Source organism: Pelodiscus sinensis, chromosome 29, assembly GCF_049634645.1.
Source record: "Pelodiscus sinensis isolate JC-2024 chromosome 29, ASM4963464v1, whole genome shotgun sequence".
NCBI classification, from domain to species: domain Eukaryota; kingdom Metazoa; phylum Chordata; order Testudines; family Trionychidae; genus Pelodiscus; species Pelodiscus sinensis.
This window is the reverse complement of record NC_134739.1, coordinates 11,839,219-11,861,124: the sequence shown is the minus strand read 5'-3', so window position 1 is coordinate 11,861,124 and position 21,906 is coordinate 11,839,219. Positions and strand designations below refer to the sequence as shown.

General features: G+C 46.4%; 1 protein-coding gene across 3 annotated transcripts in view; it reads left to right on the top strand.

Moving 5' to 3' along the window:
• Nucleotides 1-21,906, top strand: part of CDK12 (cyclin dependent kinase 12) — an 85,245-nt gene that overhangs the window by 19,906 nt on the left and 43,433 nt on the right. The window contains exons 5-14 of one of the 3 annotated variants that reach the window (XM_006126219.4): nucleotides 62-232; nucleotides 1,689-1,878; nucleotides 4,241-4,297; nucleotides 4,872-4,973; nucleotides 6,308-6,385; nucleotides 6,882-6,998; nucleotides 7,670-7,801; nucleotides 9,413-9,627; nucleotides 12,274-12,723; nucleotides 15,328-19,093. In XM_006126219.4, the coding sequence (XP_006126281.2) occupies nucleotides 62-232; nucleotides 1,689-1,878; nucleotides 4,241-4,297; nucleotides 4,872-4,973; nucleotides 6,308-6,385; nucleotides 6,882-6,998; nucleotides 7,670-7,801; nucleotides 9,413-9,627; nucleotides 12,274-12,723; nucleotides 15,328-15,974 (2,159 nt within the window). In that variant the 3' untranslated portion in view covers nucleotides 15,975-19,093. Of the gene's footprint in view, nucleotides 1-61; nucleotides 233-1,688; nucleotides 1,879-4,240; nucleotides 4,298-4,871; nucleotides 4,974-6,307; nucleotides 6,386-6,881; nucleotides 6,999-7,669; nucleotides 7,802-9,412; nucleotides 9,628-12,273; nucleotides 12,724-15,300; nucleotides 19,094-21,906 lie in introns of those variants that run through there. The other 2 variants (XM_006126218.4, XR_012898075.1) reach the window with 2 other exon arrangements.

Sequence of the window (21,906 nt, the reverse complement as noted above, 5' to 3'; positions counted from 1 at the left end):
GTATTGAGACTGGATTATTTGGAGTATCTGCAAACACTTTGACACTGATTTGTTTTGGCAGGTGAGCTGGTGGCTTTAAAGAAAGTGCGCTTGGACAATGAGAAGGAAGGCTTCCCCATAACAGCCATCCGTGAGATCAAAATCCTTCGGCAGTTGATCCATCGCAGCGTTGTTAACATGAAGGAAATAGTTACGGACAAACAAGATGCACTGGACTTCAAGAAGGACAAAGGTATTGCTAGCTGCATGGTGTATTTAACTAACAGACATTCTACAGCTCTTTGTTAACTTCTCCGGTGTGAAGGTGGCTCTAGCAATCTGAAACAGTATGAAAGAGTTACTTGCTAGAGAAAACTCTAGAATTGTCTGTTGCTGCATATCTGCCTCTGGATTAAAAAGAAGTTTGCCTGTATTTTATGACTGCAAAGCACAGCAATAAAATCTGCGCAGCCTGCTGCTGATTTTTCCCTTCAGTGTTAATAGGTACCAGATATTATCCTTTTTGTGGGTTTCCTGCAAAAGGATACACCCTTTCTGATCACTTGGAAGCGTTCACAAGACTCAGGGCATTCATACAAGTAACCATCTTTGCAGCAGTCATATAGCAGCCACTATCTCACCAGCTGCTACAGGCTGAGATCAATAGTTATAGTATTTGGAAACTGGTATCGTCTCTGATGCACGAAAGAACAGACTCCAGCTTTTTCTCCCTTACCTTGCGGAGCCAATGCAGGTATCAGATCATCTGCAATGTTGGGGATAGGAAATTTGTTCCTACTACTTATTTCTATTAGCCCTCCTGAGCAAACACAGTTGAGGGACTTAGCTGGAGTCTCTCTTGTGCATCGACAACAGAATTGTGGCTTAAATCTTAATCGGTTACACTTGAACAACCCTGTTCTTGTTGAAGACTATCATAAGCGTAAAAATGGCCTGCAGAGATGCAGCTCCTTTATTAATGGGGTGAGGCAAAAGGTCCAGGCTGACTTTGCAGAACTGACTGTTAGAAGGAATATATTTGTTCTTGTAAACTAAGCAGTCTTGATATGAATGTGACTGAGAGAATGTCACTGTACCAACATGTCACTTAACAGAGCAGAAGCACACTTAGCACGTCCCAAAGGTAAAGTGTATTGGTTTCTATCCCTGGAGGTCTGTGAGTGATTGTCTTTAAAACTGAGTTAGCCTTTGCTGATGTAGCTGTGGCAATTTTCTCCCCAGCATGGGGCATAACTTTATGATGCTGGATAATCATAGAATGATAGAATACTAGAACTGGAAGGGACCATGAAAAGCTGTTGGCTGTCTCAGGAACCAGTTAATGGTGTCGAAGGTTTTCCATCCTCTCACTTCTAAATTTTGAAGGTGCTTTTAAAAATACAACCATTCTAGGTTGCACTTGGAGAGTCCTTTCTTCCAGTGGATTCAGGTCCTCGATTTCCATAGGCAGTCTATGCTGATGCTTCCACTCTGGCCTTTTGTGACTTGCTATGAAAAGAAAAGGGCTACACACCCACCTTCTGGAGATTAGAACCAACCCCGCCTCACAAGTATGTAGCTGAGCACATAGTCACATTTTCCCCCCCTAAATCTCGGCCTTTATCAAGCAATTCCAATTCATAACCACAAATTTTGAAATTGTTGAATCTACTTCTCAGTCCCTGTCTTAAACTCTGTTTCTGTGGCAGGTGCCTTTTACCTTGTGTTTGAATATATGGACCATGACCTCATGGGGCTGCTAGAATCCGGCTTGGTGCATTTCTCAGAGGACCATATCAAGTCTTTCATGAAACAGTTGATGGAGGGTCTGGATTATTGTCACAAAAAGAACTTCCTTCATCGAGACATTAAATGTTCCAACATCTTATTAAACAACAGGTAACCTGTCACTGGATAGGGCAGAAGATGATTTTATCAAACTGGCTAATTTTAAGTTTGAGCCCACTGATGGGTAGGGATGTAAGTGACTAGTTGAGTCACTACTCGACTAGTTGTTCCCCCCCCCCCCCCCACTTGCTGCCTCTCTTAGTGGCAACAAGGGGGGGAAACAGGAGCCAGTGCAGGGAGGGAACTGCCTTAAAAGATGGCTCTTGCTGCATTTAGAATGCAGAGCCTCAGTGGGGATAGTTCTCGGGGGCAGTGTTAGTGGGGTCTGCTTAGTCTTGGCTCACGCCGCCCTGGGGAGCTAACCTTGCTGTGGCTCTGCAGTTTAACTACTTTTAATCCATAGAGCTGCAGCAGGGGTAGCGAGTGCCCCCCTTATCAATTAATCGAGTAGTCAATGGAAATTCCATCAACTACTTGATTAGCTGTTAATCCGCATTTTAACATCCTTACTGATGGGAAAGAATACAAGGGTATTATCTGCTGTAGTGATGTGTGTTTCCGCTAAAGTGACAGATTGTTCTAATTAAGCAATAGGTTCCCTGGGAGCGGCATCTGTAGTAGGAGTGATCTTGAACCAAAGGTGAATGAGCTTAATAACCTACTGGTTAAGTTTCCGTTGGGGACAGCCTGTCCACAAGAGACCTTTTGCTGGGAAATGTTCTGCTCCTTATCTCCATCTCTCAAGAATGGCAGGGAGTGTCCTGGTGCAGTTTCTGACTCTACAACGTTTCACCCAAACGTGTATTTAATGCAGGTGTTTAGGGGACTGGTTTGGTTATGTTAAAGCAAACATTGGAATAGGAAATGGCGTCCTGGAATGGATCGTTCCGGATGCATCACAAGGTTAAACCTTGCTGCTAAAAACCCTCTGCAAAACCATCATAAGGGACGTTCTAGAAAGGCTGAGTTCTAATAAATAAGGTGTTTGTTCAGTGATAGAGCCCAAAGGAGAATTCCTGCAGCTATTGCTGGTAGGTTCAAGTCCCAGATCTTCCTGGGGGAGAATGTAATGGTTTTATTCCAGCACCATTTCCCTTGGGTCCTTCGTTGGCACGAATGAACGTGAGAAAGGAGTCATTATCACTCTCAACGTCTCTTGGTTTTTCTGATTCTTTCCTCCCCCACTTCCCATCAGATGCAGTTACCATTTGGGTTCCCATGTCATAGCCACCACCCGTGCGCTGCACTGTCAGAGTTGAATTCCTTTGCTGTTTAGAGGCTGAGAATGGGGTGGTGGCAGTGTATTGGCGATGGGTTCTTACATCCCTCCCTCTTGATCACATGGTGACCAATTTTACGAATGGTATAAAAGTCTCAGATCGACTTCCAGTGTAGTCTTCTGCTAAAATCGATGAGTGCAGCATAGTTCTTTGTGCTATAGGTTATAAATTGGAGACAGTATGCTTGGATTCTTCAGGTCTCTTATCTGAACTCCAGTGAGGAACATTAAAACTGATAGACTCACATACCTTGGTATTTGTATAAGAAATAATGGTTCTGGGGGGACCATAGCCCATTAGATGTCATAAAATTGTATGCTTTTATGTCTTTATCCTTCCATAGAGCATTGAGCAAGGATCTGGAATACTGCATACAGATGTGGTCTCCTCATCTCAAAAAAGATATACTGACATTAGAAGAGGTTCAGAGAAGGGCAACTAAAATGATTAGGGGTTTGGAACGGGTCCCATATGAGGAGAGATTAAAGAGACTGGGACTTTTCAGCTTGGAAAAGAGGCGACTAAGGGGGGATATGATAGAGGTCTATAAAATCATGAGTGGTGTGGAGAAAGTGAATAAGGAAACGTTATTTACTTGTTCCCATAATATAAGAACTAGGGGCCACCAAATGAAATTAATGGATAGCAGGTTTAAAACAAATAAAAGGAAGGTCTTCTTCACACAGCACATAGTCAATCTGTGGAACTCCTTGCCTGAGGAGGTTGTGAAGGCTAGGACTATAACAGGGTTTAAAAGAGAACTAGCTAAATTCATGGAGGTTAAGTCCATAAATGATTATTAGCCAGCCTGGGTAAGGAATGGTATCCCTAGCGTCTGTTTGTCAGAAGGTGGAGATGGATGGCAGGAGAGAGATCGCTTGATCATTACCTGCTCGATTCACTCCCTCTGGGGCACCAGGTATTGGCCGCTGTCAGCAGACAAGGTATTGGGCTGGATGAACCTTTGGTCTGACCCCGTCTGGCCATTCTTATGTTAAAAATCAGAGCGATATATCGAACATGATCAATTGCCAAACACCAGTTGTCATTGGTTCTTTCTATTATCTTCCTTACTGTTTCCACAAGTGATCCAATCTGTAGCTCATGCCAGTAGTTGTGCTTTTGTTTTTCAGTGGGCAGATCAAACTTGCAGATTTTGGGCTTGCCCGACTGTACAGCTCTGAAGAGAGGTGAGTCACTCAAAGGGGGAATTTGCAAACATGTGACTCGAACCTTTGATTATCTTGATGCCCCAGCTTGGGAAGCTATCAGGCAACCCCTTACAGAGTAAACATGTAATACTTTGCCCTTGTCCAATAACCTTTCTTAAGACAAACCCAGCTGACTGTGCAGAAGTTTCACTTCCTTAACTACCATGAGTTTGCCCTTTAAATTTTAGTAGCAATATTTTTCACTTTTTGCCTTAACTGGTGAGTAGGGTTGCTGTCAAACCTCAGCTACCTTACCTTGCACTTCAGTGCTTGATGAAGCGATTCCTGTATGTGGGTGTTTGGGTGAGGATTTCTGAAGCTAGCCACTTAACAAAGTGGTTTGATTTTCAGACGTGCGGCCCACCTGTGATTCTCATTGATTTACAGAGGAACTGTGTGTTCCCCGCACATCTGAAAACAGAGTTGCTTTTGTTTAGATGCCCAACTCTAGGTCCCTACATTGGAAAGCCAAGGTCATGGTTCTTAAAGCATTTTGCGATCCACTGACATGAACAGAACTGTACAGATGCAAATCTGTTATTTTACCTTACAGCCGTCCATACACAAATAAAGTCATTACGTTGTGGTATCGCCCTCCCGAATTGCTGCTAGGCGAGGAACGTTACACGCCAGCTATAGACGTGTGGAGCTGTGGGTAAGCACCTTGTATTATTCGATAGCATTTTATTTGAGTTGAGTCAGAAAAAGTCCAATCAAAGTGCTAAAGGTTCTGCTTGAAGAGCCTCCTGTAATGTGTGTTATCTGTTGGACACGCAGCAGAAGCCATGCAACTAGATTGCACTTGAATTCATTGCTGCGTTAGACATTTGAGAAGTCCTAAAAACATAGTGGTGATGTGACCTTTCTGTCTTTATCAGAGCTATCGTTAATTAGACTTTAACATAAGGGATCCTCTAAATGGGTGAGGATGGCCTGCTAAAATTAAATAACAGTATCTCTCACTGTGAAGGGCTTAATTCCTGGTTATATAATGGCTTTCTATTTCAACATGTGTAAGACCACCACCATTAGTATACATCGCTGTTTTCATTGTGACCCTTTTGGACAAATTTTCAGCTGAACTCAGCAGACAACAGGCTGGGCTCTGTTTTGTAAAACTGCTTACTTACGTTGGCCTTTTAGTGGAATCTGAGCTCTCTGGACACTTGGTGTGCGTCTGCACAGCAGGGCTAAACTCGAAATACACCATGCAAATTGAGCTACATAAATTGCGTAGCTTATTTCAAAATTGGGAGCATCTATATAGCACTTATATCGAAATAAAGCCCTCTTCCTCTTACTTCCCTTACTTCTCTTACAATGAGGGTTACAGGAGTCCTCCAGCTTGACAGTATTGACACTATTTCAAAATAACTACCTGCTGTGTAGATGCGGACTAAGTTATTTCGGAATAGTGCTGGTTATTTCAAAACAATGTTGCAGTGTAGATGAACCCTCTGGCCCTGACTAGAGGGTGGTGATCCCTTTTGAAATCTGTGACCATGGCGCAGAGTTGTTGTGCAGAGTCTAATATAGAAAGAATTCATGTTAGCCCAATACAGCTCATACCATCTGAATTTGGCGCTAATTGGTACTCTTTTCATAAAGCTCAACACGGAGGCCAGGGACTGAATGGATGATGGAGACTGAAATCTTTTATTTGCCTAGCTGGAGGTATAATACTCAATTTAACTTTTTCAAGGCATTAGCCTGGCCCAGCTAAGCCTTCACGATCCTGTTGGCACTTCTCTTTGCCTGAATAGAGTTAAGACATCACAGGGTTGACATCTTAACAGGGCCCCTAGCAAATGTTGCTTCCCAAATGTATGTGGTGGCTGACTCTGCACACAGGTTAGTCGGTCAGTTCCCAGTTTTGACTCTGATGCAGATGAGCCCCCAGGCAAAGCTGCTTATAGACAGAAACGCAACGCTAGTCAAGTGATCATCCCCAGTGTCTGCTGTTGTGACCTGTCGGTTTTTCTCTTCCAGCTGTATCCTCGGGGAACTGTTTACAAAGAAGCCTATTTTCCAAGCCAATCTGGAACTGGCTCAGCTTGAATTAATCAGGTAAAGCATTGCACACGCATGCCTGGGAGAAGTAGTACTATGGAAACTGCTCATGCACTTAAGCTTAGCTATTACAGCAGTTCTCATTCCCTAACCAGTTAACAAAGTGAGACCAGCAGTGACAGTAACTACTGATATAAGTAGACAGGCCTCTAGGTGTTTGTGCTTGCAAATCAGGCTGATGCCTGACTCTTCACATCTGCCCCACTAGTAAAGTGAAGGGGTGGGTATTTGAGTATAAAAATCACTCCTGCAAAAATAGAATTCAGCACTGTTAACTTTGTCAAATGGTTTTAAAACCAAGGTAAGGCTCTATTTCAGATATCGTTTTTACCTGAGCTTTCTTCCTTTCTGTCTAATCTTCCTCCGTGTGCCCCTATACCTAGGTGTTGGTATGCTAAGCTGATTCAGAGAGGAAATTGTTTCACTTGGGCAGCTCTCCTGTTGGCTGTGCTGCGCTTGCTGATCGTGTTCTTGCTCTCTGGTTCTCTTGTAGCCGACTCTGCGGGAGCCCCTGCCCCGCTGTGTGGCCAGATGTCATCAAGCTGCCCTACTTCAACACTATGAAACCGAAGAAGCAATACCGAAGGCGCCTGAGGGAGGAGTTCTCTTTGTGAGTTTGACAAGAGCAGATGAGTGACTGTGTTTGTGGCTTTGTGATCGTCTGTCGCTGCCTGATAGTGATGTTACTCTAACATCTGCTGGGTACCTTCTTCTGTCTTGAGTGGGAGGGCAGGTAGTAGTGGGATGAAGAGAGAGGGTTCCCATTTCTCTGTCCCCTTCGGGAGGAGGGGGACCTCTTTCCTGTCCCAGGAAAACTTTGAATTTAATTTACCGCTTTGAATTTAATTTTTGCTAAAAAATGAGCTGGCTGCTAACCCCACTTACAGCTGTTGGCAGCAGCACTTGCTTTAAGTCCACTGGCTAGAGAATCTCCTGCCCAGCAGCTCTGTCAGACTCCCTTCATGAGAACCAGGCCCAAGGGACTAGCTCTGCACTGGCTGCCTGCAAGTCTTGTCTCGGAAGTAATTAATCATGCACTCTGCCTTGTGGAGTCAGACATGAATTTAAAGTCTCTGCTGGCTAACGTGATGCTGAAAATATTATGATTTACTGCCACAGATGCTTTGGAGTGCGCCCCTTGCTTGGGCCCGGATGGTGGATATTTCTCCTGTCTCAAGGGGAGTGGGAAGCCTTTTTCTGAGCATGGGGCACACTTTGCTCCCACCCTCTCCTTTGAGACTGCCTCTTAATTCTAGCCTTGTCCCTATCATCTGTACCCAGCATTCCTTCAGCTGCTCTTGATCTGCTGGACCACATGCTGACGCTGGACCCCAACAAACGTTGCACAGCAGAACAGGCCCTGCAGAGCGATTTCCTTAAGGATGTTGACCTCAGCAAGATGGCTCCTCCAGAGTAAGTATCAGTTGTCTTTGCCCGCTGCAGGTTGCCAGAGCTCTGATTCCTAGGCTCTTTGCTCTGACCTGGCGCAGCTGTGGGCAAGTCACTTTACCTTTGTGTGAGGGTCCCACATCTCTCTCTCTGGGCCTGATGCTCAGTTTATTAATGCTTGTAAAGTTCTCGGAGATCCTCGGCTAGAAGACGACGTAGAAGGGTGAAGTATCATTGGAAACCTCCATCCTCTTTGCCTGGGAGTTCAGTACGGCTTATTCATTGACTAGAAGGTTTGCTGTTTAGAACAGCATCCCACATCTCCACCCCACTAGGGATGTAAAATCCCAACTAATGGGTTAGCCAGTGAAACCTGTTTAACCAGTTAACCAATTAAAGGGGGAACTGGCATGGAGGCCCCTGCCCGCAGCAAATAGGGAGCTGCTCCAGCCCTTACCGGTTAACTGGTTAAACATTCACATGCCTACACCTGTGCAACCCTGTTCTGTATCCTTTCGCTCTCTGCTTGCAGGGATGACAGGCTTTGAAATACCTGTGACCTCTTCAGAGCTGCAAAGGGCAGCCCCGGTTGTGAGACAGTCACTTTGTCTCACAGTTTAGCACAATGTCATGTGAATGGCCAGATCCTGATAGCTTTGAGTTTAAAAAAACTGCTGGAGCAGCTGGCTGCTACCAAGCAAAACCTAGCACTGTAAACACAAGAACATAAGAGCGGCCACACTGGGTCAGACCAAAGGTCCATGTAACCCAGTGACCTGTCGGCCGACAGTGGCCAATGCCAAATGCCCCAGAGGGAAGGATCACAACAGGTAATCCTCACGTGATCCCTCGCCTGTCGCCCATTTCCAGACAAACAGAGGCCAAGGACATCATTCCTTCCCATCCTGGCTAAGAGCCTCCTAACCCCCTAATAGCTACCTAACCTCCGTGATTCCATCTAGCTCTTTTTTTAACCCTGTTAAAGTTCTAGCCTTCACCACCTCCTGTGGCAATGAGTTCCACAGGTTGACTGTGCGCTTGAGTGAAGAAAAACTTTCTTTTGTTTGTTTTAAACCTGCTGCCTTTTCATTTCATTTGGTGGCCCCCTAGTTCTTACATTGTGGGAATAAGTAAATAACATCAAATAAAAAAGACACTTGAATTGCTAGAGAGCTATCAGTGAGGCAGTGGTTATTGTGTCTCATCTCTCTAATTGCCGATAGAGGAATCCAGAAATATGTAAGGCAGTGAAATGGGTGTCTGGGTTTTCCCTGGGCCTGTGTACTAGATTTAAGAGGGCTGTTTTTTTTTTTTTTTCATGCAATCTGAGTCTTCTGTCTGAATTACACCCAGTTACCCTTTTATTGAGCCCTAAATAGGAGCTAAGTGCACCAAAGATAATCTAGTCCTGGCTTAAGCTTCCTCTACAGATGAAGCAGTGTGAGCACAGAAAAGTCATCTTGATCACAATACCCTCCTTGTGTTACGCTGCCATCAGAGCAGTGTCTCAGTGCTGCTTTTGTGCTATTGAAAATTTCCTCTGCCCATGCAAGTGTTTAACTCAGGACTTCCCAGAAGGTGTTTTTGTCGCATTCCCAATTTTTTCCCTTCTCACCAAGTCTTGTCCTCTTCCAGCCTCCCTCACTGGCAGGATTGCCACGAGCTGTGGAGCAAGAAACGCCGACGGCAGCGGCAGAGCGGGATCACAGTGGAGGAGCCTCCATTGTCTAAAGTTTCTCGGAAAGAAACTACCTCTGTAACGAGCACAGACGCTGTCAAGAACAGCAGCAGCCCGGCACACCCACAGCCTGCCCCACTCAAGATAGAGCCGGGCGCTGGAGATGCTATAGGTCAGTCACAGTGGGTGCCAATGGGAACTTTGTCCATTGAAAATGTTTCCAACTGGTCACTAAAGCCCCTGGACAAATTTATAATTCAGCTGGCGTATACAGTGTCTGAGAGGAAATGAGAGTTTAGTCCATATCATTCTGACCCGCCTGCTGCTTTGCATGTTTGGCGACAAGCACTAAAGAGAAACTTGAGTCCTTTTAAGAGCAGCAATGTATCTGCGAGTGTATTGAAGGAAACAATTGTGCACTGGCAGGTGGATGGGCTGGATGGCTTAAGAATTTTATTCTGTGACTGTTTTTGACCTAGTTGTATGTTGCGTTATAATGGCTAACCTTCAGAGTGGGAGAAGATGGGACTAGATGAAATCCAAATTATCTGTTGGTGTTTGCCCATTAATCATTATAGTAAAGATTATGCCTGATAGAAAACATTTGCAGGATCAGGACCGTAACCCGTTCCTGAAGCTGCACCTATTCATGCTGGTTCCTAAATATTCTGTAAACACAAGGGAGTTCTATAGACCCCGGCAGAAGACACATCCAATGGTGTCTAAAGAAATCTGTTGTCTATATTATGGCATCAGCAAGGAACCCCAGTCGGGGGTAAAGACCACTGGTTGGCTGAGATGGGGAAACTTTTTCCAGTTGGGGCCATTGGCCCTCAGAAAAATCAGTTGGGGCCCACACAAGTCAAAAGGAAAAAGAAACCTCACTCAACTCACCCGTAGTCAGGGCCGGATGAACTCTTCTGGGAGTTTGGGGCTGTAGATTTTTGTGGGGCCCCCAAGCTCTGGGGTGGGGCCAGAAAGAGGGGTTCAGCATGTGGGAGGGGGGTGTGGACTGAGGCCAGAGAGTGGGTGTAGTGGGGGGGGGGGGAGATAAGGGCTCCAATGGGTGATTCAGGGTGGGGGCTAGGGACGAGGCATTTGGGGTGCAGAAAGGTGCTCCAGGCTGTGGCCAAGGGGTTTGAATTGCAGAAGGGTACTCAGGGCAGAAGGTTGGGATAGGGGTGCAGGGGCTAGGTGGGACTCTGGGTGCGGGGCACTTACCTAGGGCAGCTCCCCAGTGGTGGTGAGGGGAAGCAGGTAGCTCAGTGCAGCACTGCCCTATGCTTTCCTTTAGGCACTACCCCCTGTAGCTCCCATTGGCCGGGAATTCCCACGCCCACCCGGCCAGGCAGGGCCAGATAATGTGCAGGGGCCTCCTTAGCCCAGGGTCCTGGGCTGCAGCCCCCCAAGTCCCTTTCTTAATACTGCCCTGCCTGTGGTGGGAGCAGCGTCGGGGTGCCAGCACTCACATTCCAGTCCTGCACAGGCTCCGGCCCTCCGGCCCACAAGTGAAGCAGTGGGATCGAATGCGATCCATGGGCCAGAGGTTCCCTGCCCCTGTGTTCGGTGCTATAAAGACCAGTAACAAAGAAGGCAGTCCTTGCCCATGAAGATTGTGAGCTGGGACGCGACAGGTGGGATGAAAGGAGAAGGCAGTGGGATTGCGTGTTTTATTGTTCCCTGGAGTGGCAAATCAGAAGTCACAGCTTGCTGTTGGCCTAACGAGTAATAGAAGCTTCTTTTCAGGCTCCGGACTGTTTTACAAAAAAAAGAACAATAGCTGGTAAAATAGCTGGTTCCTTGGCAGTGGTTTGAGAGTGTCCTGGCAACAAAGCCTCAGAGGGGTAGCCGTGTTAGTCTGGATCTGCAAAAGCGACAAGGAGTCCTGTGGCACCTGATAGACTTACAGATGTATTGGAGCATAAACTTTCGTGGGCAAAGACCCACTTCATCAGATGCAACAAATGGCACTCACTTGCAGTCAGCACTGCTGCTGTGCTCCAGCTTAGTATGGGGGTGTGAAAGGTTAACTGGTTAACCAGTAAGCTTACTGCTTACGGTTACCCAGTGTGGCTGGGGTAGGGGAGGGGCTACTTCAGCCTTGCAGCCAGGGGCTGCTTTGGCTAGGAGGCTGCAGGCAAGGACTGCTATGGCCTGGCTGAAGAAGCCCCTGCCTGTGATGGCGGGAGGGGGATGTGTTCCAACCAATGGTTGGCATGGGGGCCACTTGCTCCCCCACAGTCAGTTTGGGTAGCCAAATACATGGGATTTTACATCCCTAGCTTAGTGTGACAGGAGGCTACTCCCCGGTGGGATCCTATTTCAGATGAGACTTTGACACATGCTGATCGGGACCGAGTTCCACTTGCTCTCAGAGCAGATTCCAGCCTGAGAAATTACATTTTGCCCAGCACAGTTTCCCCTGCCACTTTAATTGGATACACCCTCATGTGCACTTTCTGCCAAAATTCGTCCCTCATGCTGCTAAACAGCTGCTGTGTTCCACCCCAGAAGGATCTGCTTTCCAGCACTTCCGCTCTGCAAAGCTCTCTGGGGAATTCTTCTGGTTCAAAACTGCTAGGGGAATGTACTGTATTAACATCAGAAAGGAGAATGAAGATAAGCCCAAAGAGCCAACACTGGGTGCTCAGATCCGGCCATCAGAAGGTGTTTTAATAAACTGACATGGAATTTCTTTCCTAAAACTCCCTCTGCTTTTTAAAAAAAGGGGGGTGGTTTTTCTGCTCTCTTTTCCAAAGTAATGGTTATGGATGTGTGGGCAAGCCCTGTTCTGTGACACTTCTTGTATTCTCGGCAGGCTTTGGAGAGATCACGCAGCAGCTGAATCAAAGTGAACTGGCTGTTTTACTGAACTTGCTGCAGAGCCAGACTGATCTCAGCGTGCCACAGATGGCCCAGCTGTTGAACGTACACTCTAACCCAGAGATGCAGCAGCAGCTGGAAGCTCTCAACCAGTCCATCAGCGCTCTGACAGAAGCCACAACTCAGCAGCAGGACTCTCAGAACATGACTGCGGAGGAAGCCCTAGAAGAAGAGCCACCCACAGAGGTCCACCCGCCAGAGGAGCAGGCAACCCCAGAAGCGGCTAGCACTCAGGGAGATATGCAGAACATGCTGGCAGTTCTGCTGAGTCAGCTGATGAAGACCCAGGAACCTGCTGTAAACCTGGAGGAAAGCAATGGGGAAAAGAGCAGTGAGCCATGTGGGCCAAGGCAAACCCCTACCACGCAGCAGGAGGAAAGCACAGGTAAATAATCGTGACTGTTGCTTGTGGACCTGGGTGCCATTCACCCTTCTGAGGAATCTTAAGCCTTCCATAAAAGTGCATCTTGTTTATTACTGTGACGGTGGGGAGCCAGGTCATGTGCGCGTTGTAAGGAAGGTTATTGACAGAGGATTGGAAAGAAGCTTGGGGCCAGGCTTACACTAGCTTTGGTGGGGTGTCAGACTGCAGGGCTCTCTGGGGGAGGTGCATGGCCACTCACTCAAGTCCTTTATGTGAGAGACTGGGTGCAGCGGAACCACTTAAATAGGCTTGAGCAGCTAGGGCACATGGTTAAACCTTCCTGAGTAGCTGAGTAGTCCACAGAGATTTCAGAAATCTGTCCGCCTACCTCATTTCTCCAGAGCACTTAAAAATCCTTTCCAGTGCGGTGAATGGACAGTAAAGTTTGAAACGATTCCTCTTGTAAAAGACAAACCTGACAAGTTCTTTCTTGGTGTGATATGATGCCTAGGGACTGATTAACATTGGCCAGTGGTACTATGCTAATAAACTCATGTTGCATTTACACACATGCAGGCAGGTTTTGCATGGGACATCAGAGCTGCACAGCGACTATTTCCTCTTAGTGTCTTCCTCACGCATGCAGAAATGTGTATAGAAAAGTCGGAGGGGGAGGGGGTGTTGGGAATGGGACCGACAGGGAATGCAGCAGCAGTTCTGAAAGGAAAAAAACTTGCACACCTGGCTTCACTGCACCTGGTTTTAGACCATTCTAATGGCCTCTCTCATGAGTCCTAAAATTCAACACACTCAACCAAAATTGAGCTGAGTGGCCGTTCCTAAGAGGATAAATGAGCGTTTTTTTTATAAAAGATCTGGCTTGGGTCAGTAGAATCTTGGATTTCCTTTCCAGAGGTGAGTTTAAATGTGCATCCATATTTTCCATTATTGCCAACATAGCATCACAGGATGATAGGAGCAGCAGACTATAAAAGCTCCTGCTGCATATGAATTACAATTTATTTCTCCTGAGAGCCTCTTTCAGCCTTATTCACAGCTCCTCTCTGTAGTACAGCAGAAGATACTGTTTTTTGGTAATAGAAATCGCTCCTTCCAAATGCACGCATCCATCAGCATTTGGTCATGATCATACTTTTGCCCCAGTAAAGAAACATAATTAGGTTACGGTAGAACTGGTTCAAGTGCAGTGCAACAGCTTGTATTATTATTAACTGTTTGAAAATTAGGAACTGGTCCAAAAGAGTCTGTCTTGTCCTCTGGATTCTAACACAACCTAGTTTTAAAGTGCAGTTAATAGTCAGAAAAATAAACTTTTTAAAAAATACGACAGGGAAGCATGTGCTTAATGTTCTGACCAAATCTGATCGGCTTTAAGTCAAAAGATGGTTTTCATAATGACCTTTGTTGGAAGCCCCACCTGGGCTCTGACTCTCAAGTGATATTATTGCTGCCTATCTTGGCATCACCTGTAACAAGAATCACCATTCAACTGATTGTGTTGTTGACAATGAGCTCATGTTGAATGACACGGTTGGCCCAACAGCCAAAACAGGTTTTGTGAGTAAAGCCAGCACATCAACGCAGGGACATCCAGGAAAGCAGATAGGTCCAACAGGAAATTGCATTCTCTCTCTCATTTTTTAAATGCATAGTCACTTGTCTGACTTGGCTGCACTTTAACTGGGAATAGGATGGAATCCTTCACTGTTGCAATGTACGAAAGCAGACTGCTTTGTTCTTACCACTGGCTCAGTAGCAGCAGTAAGTAGGCACCAGTGACAGTTGTGACCCCACCAACGTGCAAAAAATGGTAATTTGTTCTCACAAGGAGAGAGAATTTTGAAGCGAACATTCTAATAGTTCAAATGTGGGCAAAACATCACAGCAGAAACTGATTGTCCTTTTTGTAACTGGCAATCTGTAACTCATGTGAAACCACTTTTATATTTTTAAAATACATACATAAACTTAGACTGTCCTTGTGCACATTTATTTCTTAAGCTGCTAGAAAACAAGCCAAGTAAAGAATACAGTTCTTGGCACAAGTTTCCTAATATGGTGGTGAAGGGAAATTATGGTTTACTCTGGGGCTCGGATCTCGGTCAAAACTTTGTTCTTGATTTTTACACAGTGGGTCCTTGCATCATCAGTAACATTGCATACAGTTAGCCCCAGGATACAGCTTCTAGTACGTGTATTAATAGAGCACTGAGGCCCTTTTGCAGCAGCAGGAGGTACTGCTTTCACGATGCACACTCTTGTCATGTGGCTTCATAGCTGTCTTTCTCACCCTTTCTGGGTTAGCCTTTGATCTAAAAATAGGAATTGTGTCCATGGGTAGCCATGTGTTAGGAAAGCTGTTCTTGATGAGCCAATAACGTGGGGCGGGGGTAGTAATAAAAAATGATAATAAACATGTACACTTACCTTTCAAGGATTGCCAGCTTTTAAAAACTCCGCCTCTTTCTCAGTCCATCCCTGAGAGCAGGCTGTCTCCAGTGGTGGGCTGTTTTCTGTGAATGTGTTGATATGTTAACATGTGATTTGAGATGTTTAAAAGAAGTAACCCTTCCACAGCATGTCCTCCTCGCATTCTCCCACCAGAGAAGAGACCCCCCGAGCCCCCTGGACCACCACCACCACCACCTCCTCTGTCTGAAGGAGATCTCTCCAGTGCAGCACAGGAGTTGAACCCAGCCGTGACGGCTGCTCTGCTGCAGCTTTTTTCTCAGCAAGAGGCGGAGCCACTAAGCCACTCGACGCACGATCACCAAGCCTTGAGATCTGCGGACGACGTCAGATCGCAGTCGTCCAGGACTTACGACACTGAGGGTTCGGAGGGGGGATTCGGTGCTGACGAGCCGAACGCTGGCCAGACTTTAACAGAACCCTCAGCCCAGACTCTGGGGAAAAGCAGGACTTTTTTGGGCTCTGTGAGCCACCATGGGGAGGCAAGCAATTACCAGGGCACAGGATCTGTCCAGTTTCCAGGGGACCAGGACCTCCGTTTCACCAGAGTCCCTTTAGTGTTACATTCAGTTATTGGGCAACCCTTTGTAAAAGCTGAGGGGAGCAACAACACACTGGTACATCCAGAGGCCAAAATTCAAAACTACAACGAGCTGGGGTCAGGGACTGCTGGCTCCAGTGGGACAGGAACGGGTCACAACTGGGGTGTTTATGGGAAGGCCTATCGTGGGCCTAGTAGAGTGCCTCCAAGAGGGGGAAGGGGGAGAGGGGTTCCTTATTAAGAGACTTGAGTTTTGTGATGATCTCCTCCGCCCCTCCCCCTTGCCTCTCAACCTTTAGTGAATTTTTTTTGTTTGTTTGTTTGTTTTTTGCCAGAGCAAGGTATTGTCTGCGTTTCGGCTACTGCAAAGCTCTGTGTTGTATTCCTTGCTCGCTAGCTGGTGCCCTCTAAAATACTGTAAGAGTCCTGGCTGGGCATTGTGCTAGCCAAACTTCTCACTTGGTTAGTGACAGAAACAGTGAGTTTTCAGCTTTAGGCTGCAGATGGTGGGGATCATTTAAAACTAGGAAATAAACGTTTTACTAGCCTGGCCCTAGGGCTTCTCAGAAAGAGAACCACCTTGGTGTTCAGGGTAGGGCTCAGAGAGGGTCAGTTTCCCAAAACAATTTGTTTTTCAGGGTTTTTTTTTTTTTTTAATTATTCATGGAATGGTGCCTATATGACCTATACTGGATTTGGAGAACCAGGAGATGGCACTGGTTGGTATTACAAATTTTTAGTTAGCATCCCTTCTTTCCACTAAGCTGCTGGACACCCCCTCCCCCACCTTTTCAGGTCAGATCTTCTTGCAGAGTTTTACACTTGGGAGATTAAGAGGTCCGTGTGTCTCTCTTCCTCCCCAAATCCTACATTGTTTGTTTTGATGGTAGCCTTAGTGCATTGGCTTTCGAAAGGGCTCTTTGTTTTTTTTTGTTTGTTTTTTAAATTTCATTTTTATTCTTCCTCCATACATTTGCAGTGGGAATGGTCTTTTTAGATGCTCAAGAGCCTAAGAGAACTCCTAACTTTAAAAGAGCAGCAAGAAAAAAAAAAACCTTTGTAATTCTTAAATTCTAAAACATTTTAAGATTTAAAGCAGAAATTTTCTCTGGGGGAAACTTTGCCAGCTGGGAGTGTCTTTTGTAAATGTCGATCATGCGCTCAGGGCTGGTGGTGTGTGTCTGCTGTTTCAAACCAGGCTGGCAGCAGTGGAATACTTCGAGGGTTAACAGGTGTTAATGTATCATTTCTATATACATATATATATTTTTGGTGTGGTCAAGAAAGTATTTACAATGGATTTTCTTCTCCTGCAGAACATTGCAATGTTGTCCATTTCAGTAAGACTTCTAAACAAACATGAATAAAACAAGAATACACATTTGGGGTTTTTTTCTTCCAAGTGGGTTTTTCCGAAGGAAAGCATACAACTATTCTTTCAGTTTTTCAAATAACAGTGTTGATGTGTGAAATGGATCAGAAATCTGTATGGCCGTGAGACCTTCTGATCATTGTGAAAGGAATTTGATAGGATTTCTTGTTTTTTTTTTTCAAAATTAAAACCACACCATCACTACCTACAGGGAGAAAATCTGCCTATAAACACAGACAAGTGACGGTAGGAGAGAGCTTTCAAGAGGCTGGTAGAAGGAGAGAAAATATATATTATTCTGTAATGTATCCAAGTCCATTTGTATGAACACATTTTTATATTGTTGATTCAGCAAAAACTAGTAACACAATTTGCCAAAATTCCAAGTGTAAATTTGTGGATTTTTTTCAATTGCCAGTTCATGCCTAATGTGCAAAAATAGTCTTGTAAAAATGCAGTGTGCCCTAAATGAAACAGTAACCTCTCCAGACAGTTATTTAGCTCTGCCTATATTTTTATTTTCAACATGTAGCTGCCAGACATCTTGGCACATTTTTTAGATGTCCTGACTCTTCCTCCCAAGTCTGTTGAATTTGGAAGAATTGGTACAGGCCTGAGTCTGTGCATGAAGCAGATGCATCCTTTTAGATTGGATTTCCTTTCCTCTTTTGTTTCCAGTTTTTATCCCTGGAACTTTCACTTACCCCTGGAGTTTCTCCAGAAACTAAAGGGGGAAATATACTTGAATTCCTCTGACCTGTGCGATTCACTGTCCAGCAGAACTGAATTCCAGGAGTTCTAGTCCAGAGCCTCCGTCTTGGGAGCTGCTTCGTGTGACCAGACCAGCTGAGCTCCATGTTCTGTCTGAGCGCAGCAGCTCTCAAGATCCAATCTCTCTTGGCTCTTGTAGTGAAACTTGGCTCCAAGATTCAATGCTCTAAACCCCAATTGATAGGTAGCCTGTCCTGCCAATTTCACCATAAGCGTGAATAACGAGAACAGCCATTCACACTGTTTTTATACATGTATTTGTGTTATAAACCATCAAATGCTATTATGGTTGATTTGATTGCATCAGTCAATAAAAAACTACATGGGATGCCCTAAAAACATGCTGAGGGTCCCAAAGGCAGTGGTAATGTGAAAGTGGATGTTTGTTCCCCTTTCAATTCTGAATTGAAAAAAAAACCTGTTTTGTCTTGGTTTTAGTTTTTAATTTTAACCTCCCCACACCCTCATGTGCACCTGATATTTGACCTGATCCGGCACCCATCTATTTCAGTCACTATTGGATCATGCCTTTGAATACCAGGGCTTCTAGTATTTGCTGTTCATCTGTTACGTTTTAAACATGCCGAGCAAAGTTGGACAGAATTAAATCTCCACGATTAGAATGACGGCGGGACAAAGTCACTGAGCGCCATCCAAAATGTGTTTACTGAATTGCGCCATGAAGACATTAATTCCATTGCACGTGTGGAACAGAAGAGACAGTAGCTGGGTTTCTGATGAAGGGAGCATGTAGGGGGAAGAGGCACAAGCCTCTTCTTTGTGTTTATAATCATGGGGAAGGTTGGTGACAGCTGTTTATTTTCTCCCTTTCATTAGCCATAGCTGAATTTATCCTGAGGGGCTCTGTACATAGAAGACTAAAGGATTTAAAAAGGAAAAAAAATTGTATGTGACCATAAGCTGATGGGACAAGTTACAGGCAACTTCTTAGATGATTTTTTTTTTCTTAATGTTAGATCATCTTTGGGTTTAACAGCAATGTCTTAAAGCTGTAGCCACTGCGTTCCACAGCGGAGAAGTGTCTGACACCCTCACCCTATTGTACCTCTCCCGAGTTTCGTTTGAGACTGAGCGCGCCTTCTTTTGGTTGTACCTTTGTCTCTGTACAGATATTTTGTAATATATTAATTTTTTTCTTTTCAGTTTATAAAAATGGAAAGTGGAGATTGGAAGATTAAATATTTCCTGTTACCGTATTATCTTTTGCTCCATTGCTTTGAGTTATTACGCTCCTCCTTGTAGTCTTCAAAGTATGTTTGGTAACTTTTGCTTTTAAAGGATTCTTTTTCCTACTTCTCCCATTCCCAAGTATAGCTTGATGCCGAATGGCCAGAGATAACGGTAAGTGGGTGTAATCTTAATGCTGATCGCTGTGGGTGAATGGGATTTGCCATAATCCACCAGCATGTAGTCCCGGCCTCTTAGATTCACTGTTTAATACCATTGTGCCAGACAGTAGAAACGAGACCAGAGCTCCAGGGGGCTGTCAGTCTGTCCTTCCCTGACTCTTGTCTGTTGCTCAGAACTGTGGCTTTGAAGTGTTTGTTACTTGTGCTTTTCTAATGCTCGCTCTGATTAGGGCAGTGGGGGGGGGGGGGGGGGGAGCAGGCCCTGGACACTGGGGCTTTTTGCTTCTTTGGGCAACACTTTAATTACATCTTACGTTGATGTAGATGGGGGGTGGGAAATAAGGGCCGTACAAATCAGGAGGACCATGTGAACAGAAGGAGGGGAAGCAATGCTAGAATAGGGACTGAGCCGGGTCAGAGAGGCTGTTGGGCGTGTTGAAGGAAGATTGTTATAATGGCACTGGGGGTGTATGGCGCACACCCAACCTAGCGAATATGCCAAACCAGGGCAGATTTCCTGGCCAAGGGGCTTGTGAAGAAACAGGACGGCCCCTTCTGAAAGAGCTGCAGGAGAGCAGATCAGTGTGAGGTCTTTGTTCCTGGCATGTGTTCCAGAAGAAGCATCTGAGCCGGGAGGGGATTTGTTGCCCATTGATTGGAAAAACCTTTTCCAATGTAAAAACGTGGTGTGAAGGTTAGGGATGTAATAGTGGAGTCAATTAACTGATAAGCAAAAGCGTATAGGTTAATGTTATAGATGACAACACATTTCTCCCCCCCTCTGCCAGTACATTTTTTAGCAGCCCAGCTTAGTCCTGGTTCACGCCGGGTCCGGAACCTGCTCCTGCTGCGGCTCTGCATTTCAAGTGTATTAGGAGCCGGGCAGGCAGACAGCCCAGCTCCGTTCCAACTCGTGCCAGGTCTGGGAGCTCAGACCCGTCCCCTCTTCCCCCGACAAGGGCTGCTGCCACCCCGCACTGCTGCCTCTTTACCAGAGACAATAGCGCAGGGCGACAGGCAACTGGTCCGCGAGAGGGGCTGGTTTTTAAACTGGCTCCCCTCACAGACCAGCTCCTGCCTGGCACCCCGCGCTGCTGCCTCTGATACAGCGGCGGCAGCAGCACGGAGTGGCAGGTGGCTCCAGGGGAATGAGGCGCACTGGCTGCCGGCCCCGCCCCCAGGGACTATAGAATAGTCACCTCACCAATAAGAACTCATGAGGTTACTCGACTATTCAATGAAACGATATTTAAAATCCCTAGTGAAGGTGCCAACGCAGGGAGCAGCCAGATGCCAGTCTGGGTCGGACTAGGCAGGTGATGCCTGTGGAGTGACTTGAACACAAAGAGGAGCTGAAGCCAGCGCAGTATCTGAGGAGGTCGGGAGACATTGGCTAAGCCAGAGTTTCGCAAACTGTGGGTCCTGACCCCCCAGGGGGTCGCGAGCAACTTAGAGGGGCGGTTATGGTATCACAAGTTTGAGAACCCCTGAGCTAAGCCATTGAGATGGCCTCAGCCAGCAGGAGGGAGAACAGGAGAACAGATACTTCTGAGTGGGGACCGTGGTCTGGAGACCGCTGAGAAAGCAGCAAGAAGGTTTAGTAAGGGCCTGGGAAGGGAGAGCGAGGAAGGGGAGCTGGCTGGCAATAGAGATGAGAGTAGAAGAGCGGGAAGCAGAGAGTGGAAGGAGATGCAGGGGTCTGAAGCTAGAGCCTGGCAAAGAATCGGCAGCTCACGAAGGGGATGGGAGTTCATGCCAACAAGAGGAGAGAGCATGTGGAAAGGATGCTCTGATGCTCAGGAGGCAACCTGGCTCCTGTTCCTTCCCTTTGTGGGGGTGACCTGAGCAGCCTGGGGGAGGGCCTGCCTCTCAGGGTATGTCTACACTGCACGTGTTCTGAATTCGGGTTGGCTAACTTGGGTTAAAAGAGCAAGGAGGGGGCATAGCAACTCTTCACATGGGTTGGCAGGGAAGCTGCTGGATAGGCACTAACCCGAACGCCAAGCTGACTTGGGTCCTCCCCTGTTGCAACTGGAGGGCAGGACGTGCGTTTTGCATTGAAAGTGCACCCTGGAGTCGGGTTTTCCAAAGGTCTCAGTAGCCATCTCAGCGTTTCCTGAATGGTTGCTTTTCGCAAAAGGGCAGCACAGTGCCAAGCTCTTCGGGGTGAGCATGGCCCTTGCCTCATGGGGAGACTTGCCCCATTATTTTGCTAGTGGGAGGGAGGGCAGGCAGGCAAGGCATCCTTACTGCTATCCATCCATCCCCTCTGTCTGGACTTGCCCTTTCCACATGGCAGCTTTTGCCCTGCCCCCAATACCAGAATGAGCCAAAGCATGCTGGCTGTTGACTCATGCAAAGCATGGCAGTGGGGAGACTTTACAAATAAAAAGGGGCCCTTTGCCCATCATGGACAGGGGGCTCCTCCTTACAGCATAGGATTTGGGGGTGCAATGAGGCCAGGCCACCTCGCCAAGAGGGCTGGCCTTCTGCTGCTGTGCCCCTGGGGAGAGCCGTCCCTCGGGATTCACCTGCGCCATTGGATGTGAGCGCGAGCCCTACCAGAGCAGAGGGAACGGAAGGGTTAGTTCCGCCTGAGCTCCTGAGTTTAGTGTCTGCTGCTTCAGAGCAGGTCCTCAGAAAGCCAATTAAATATAGAC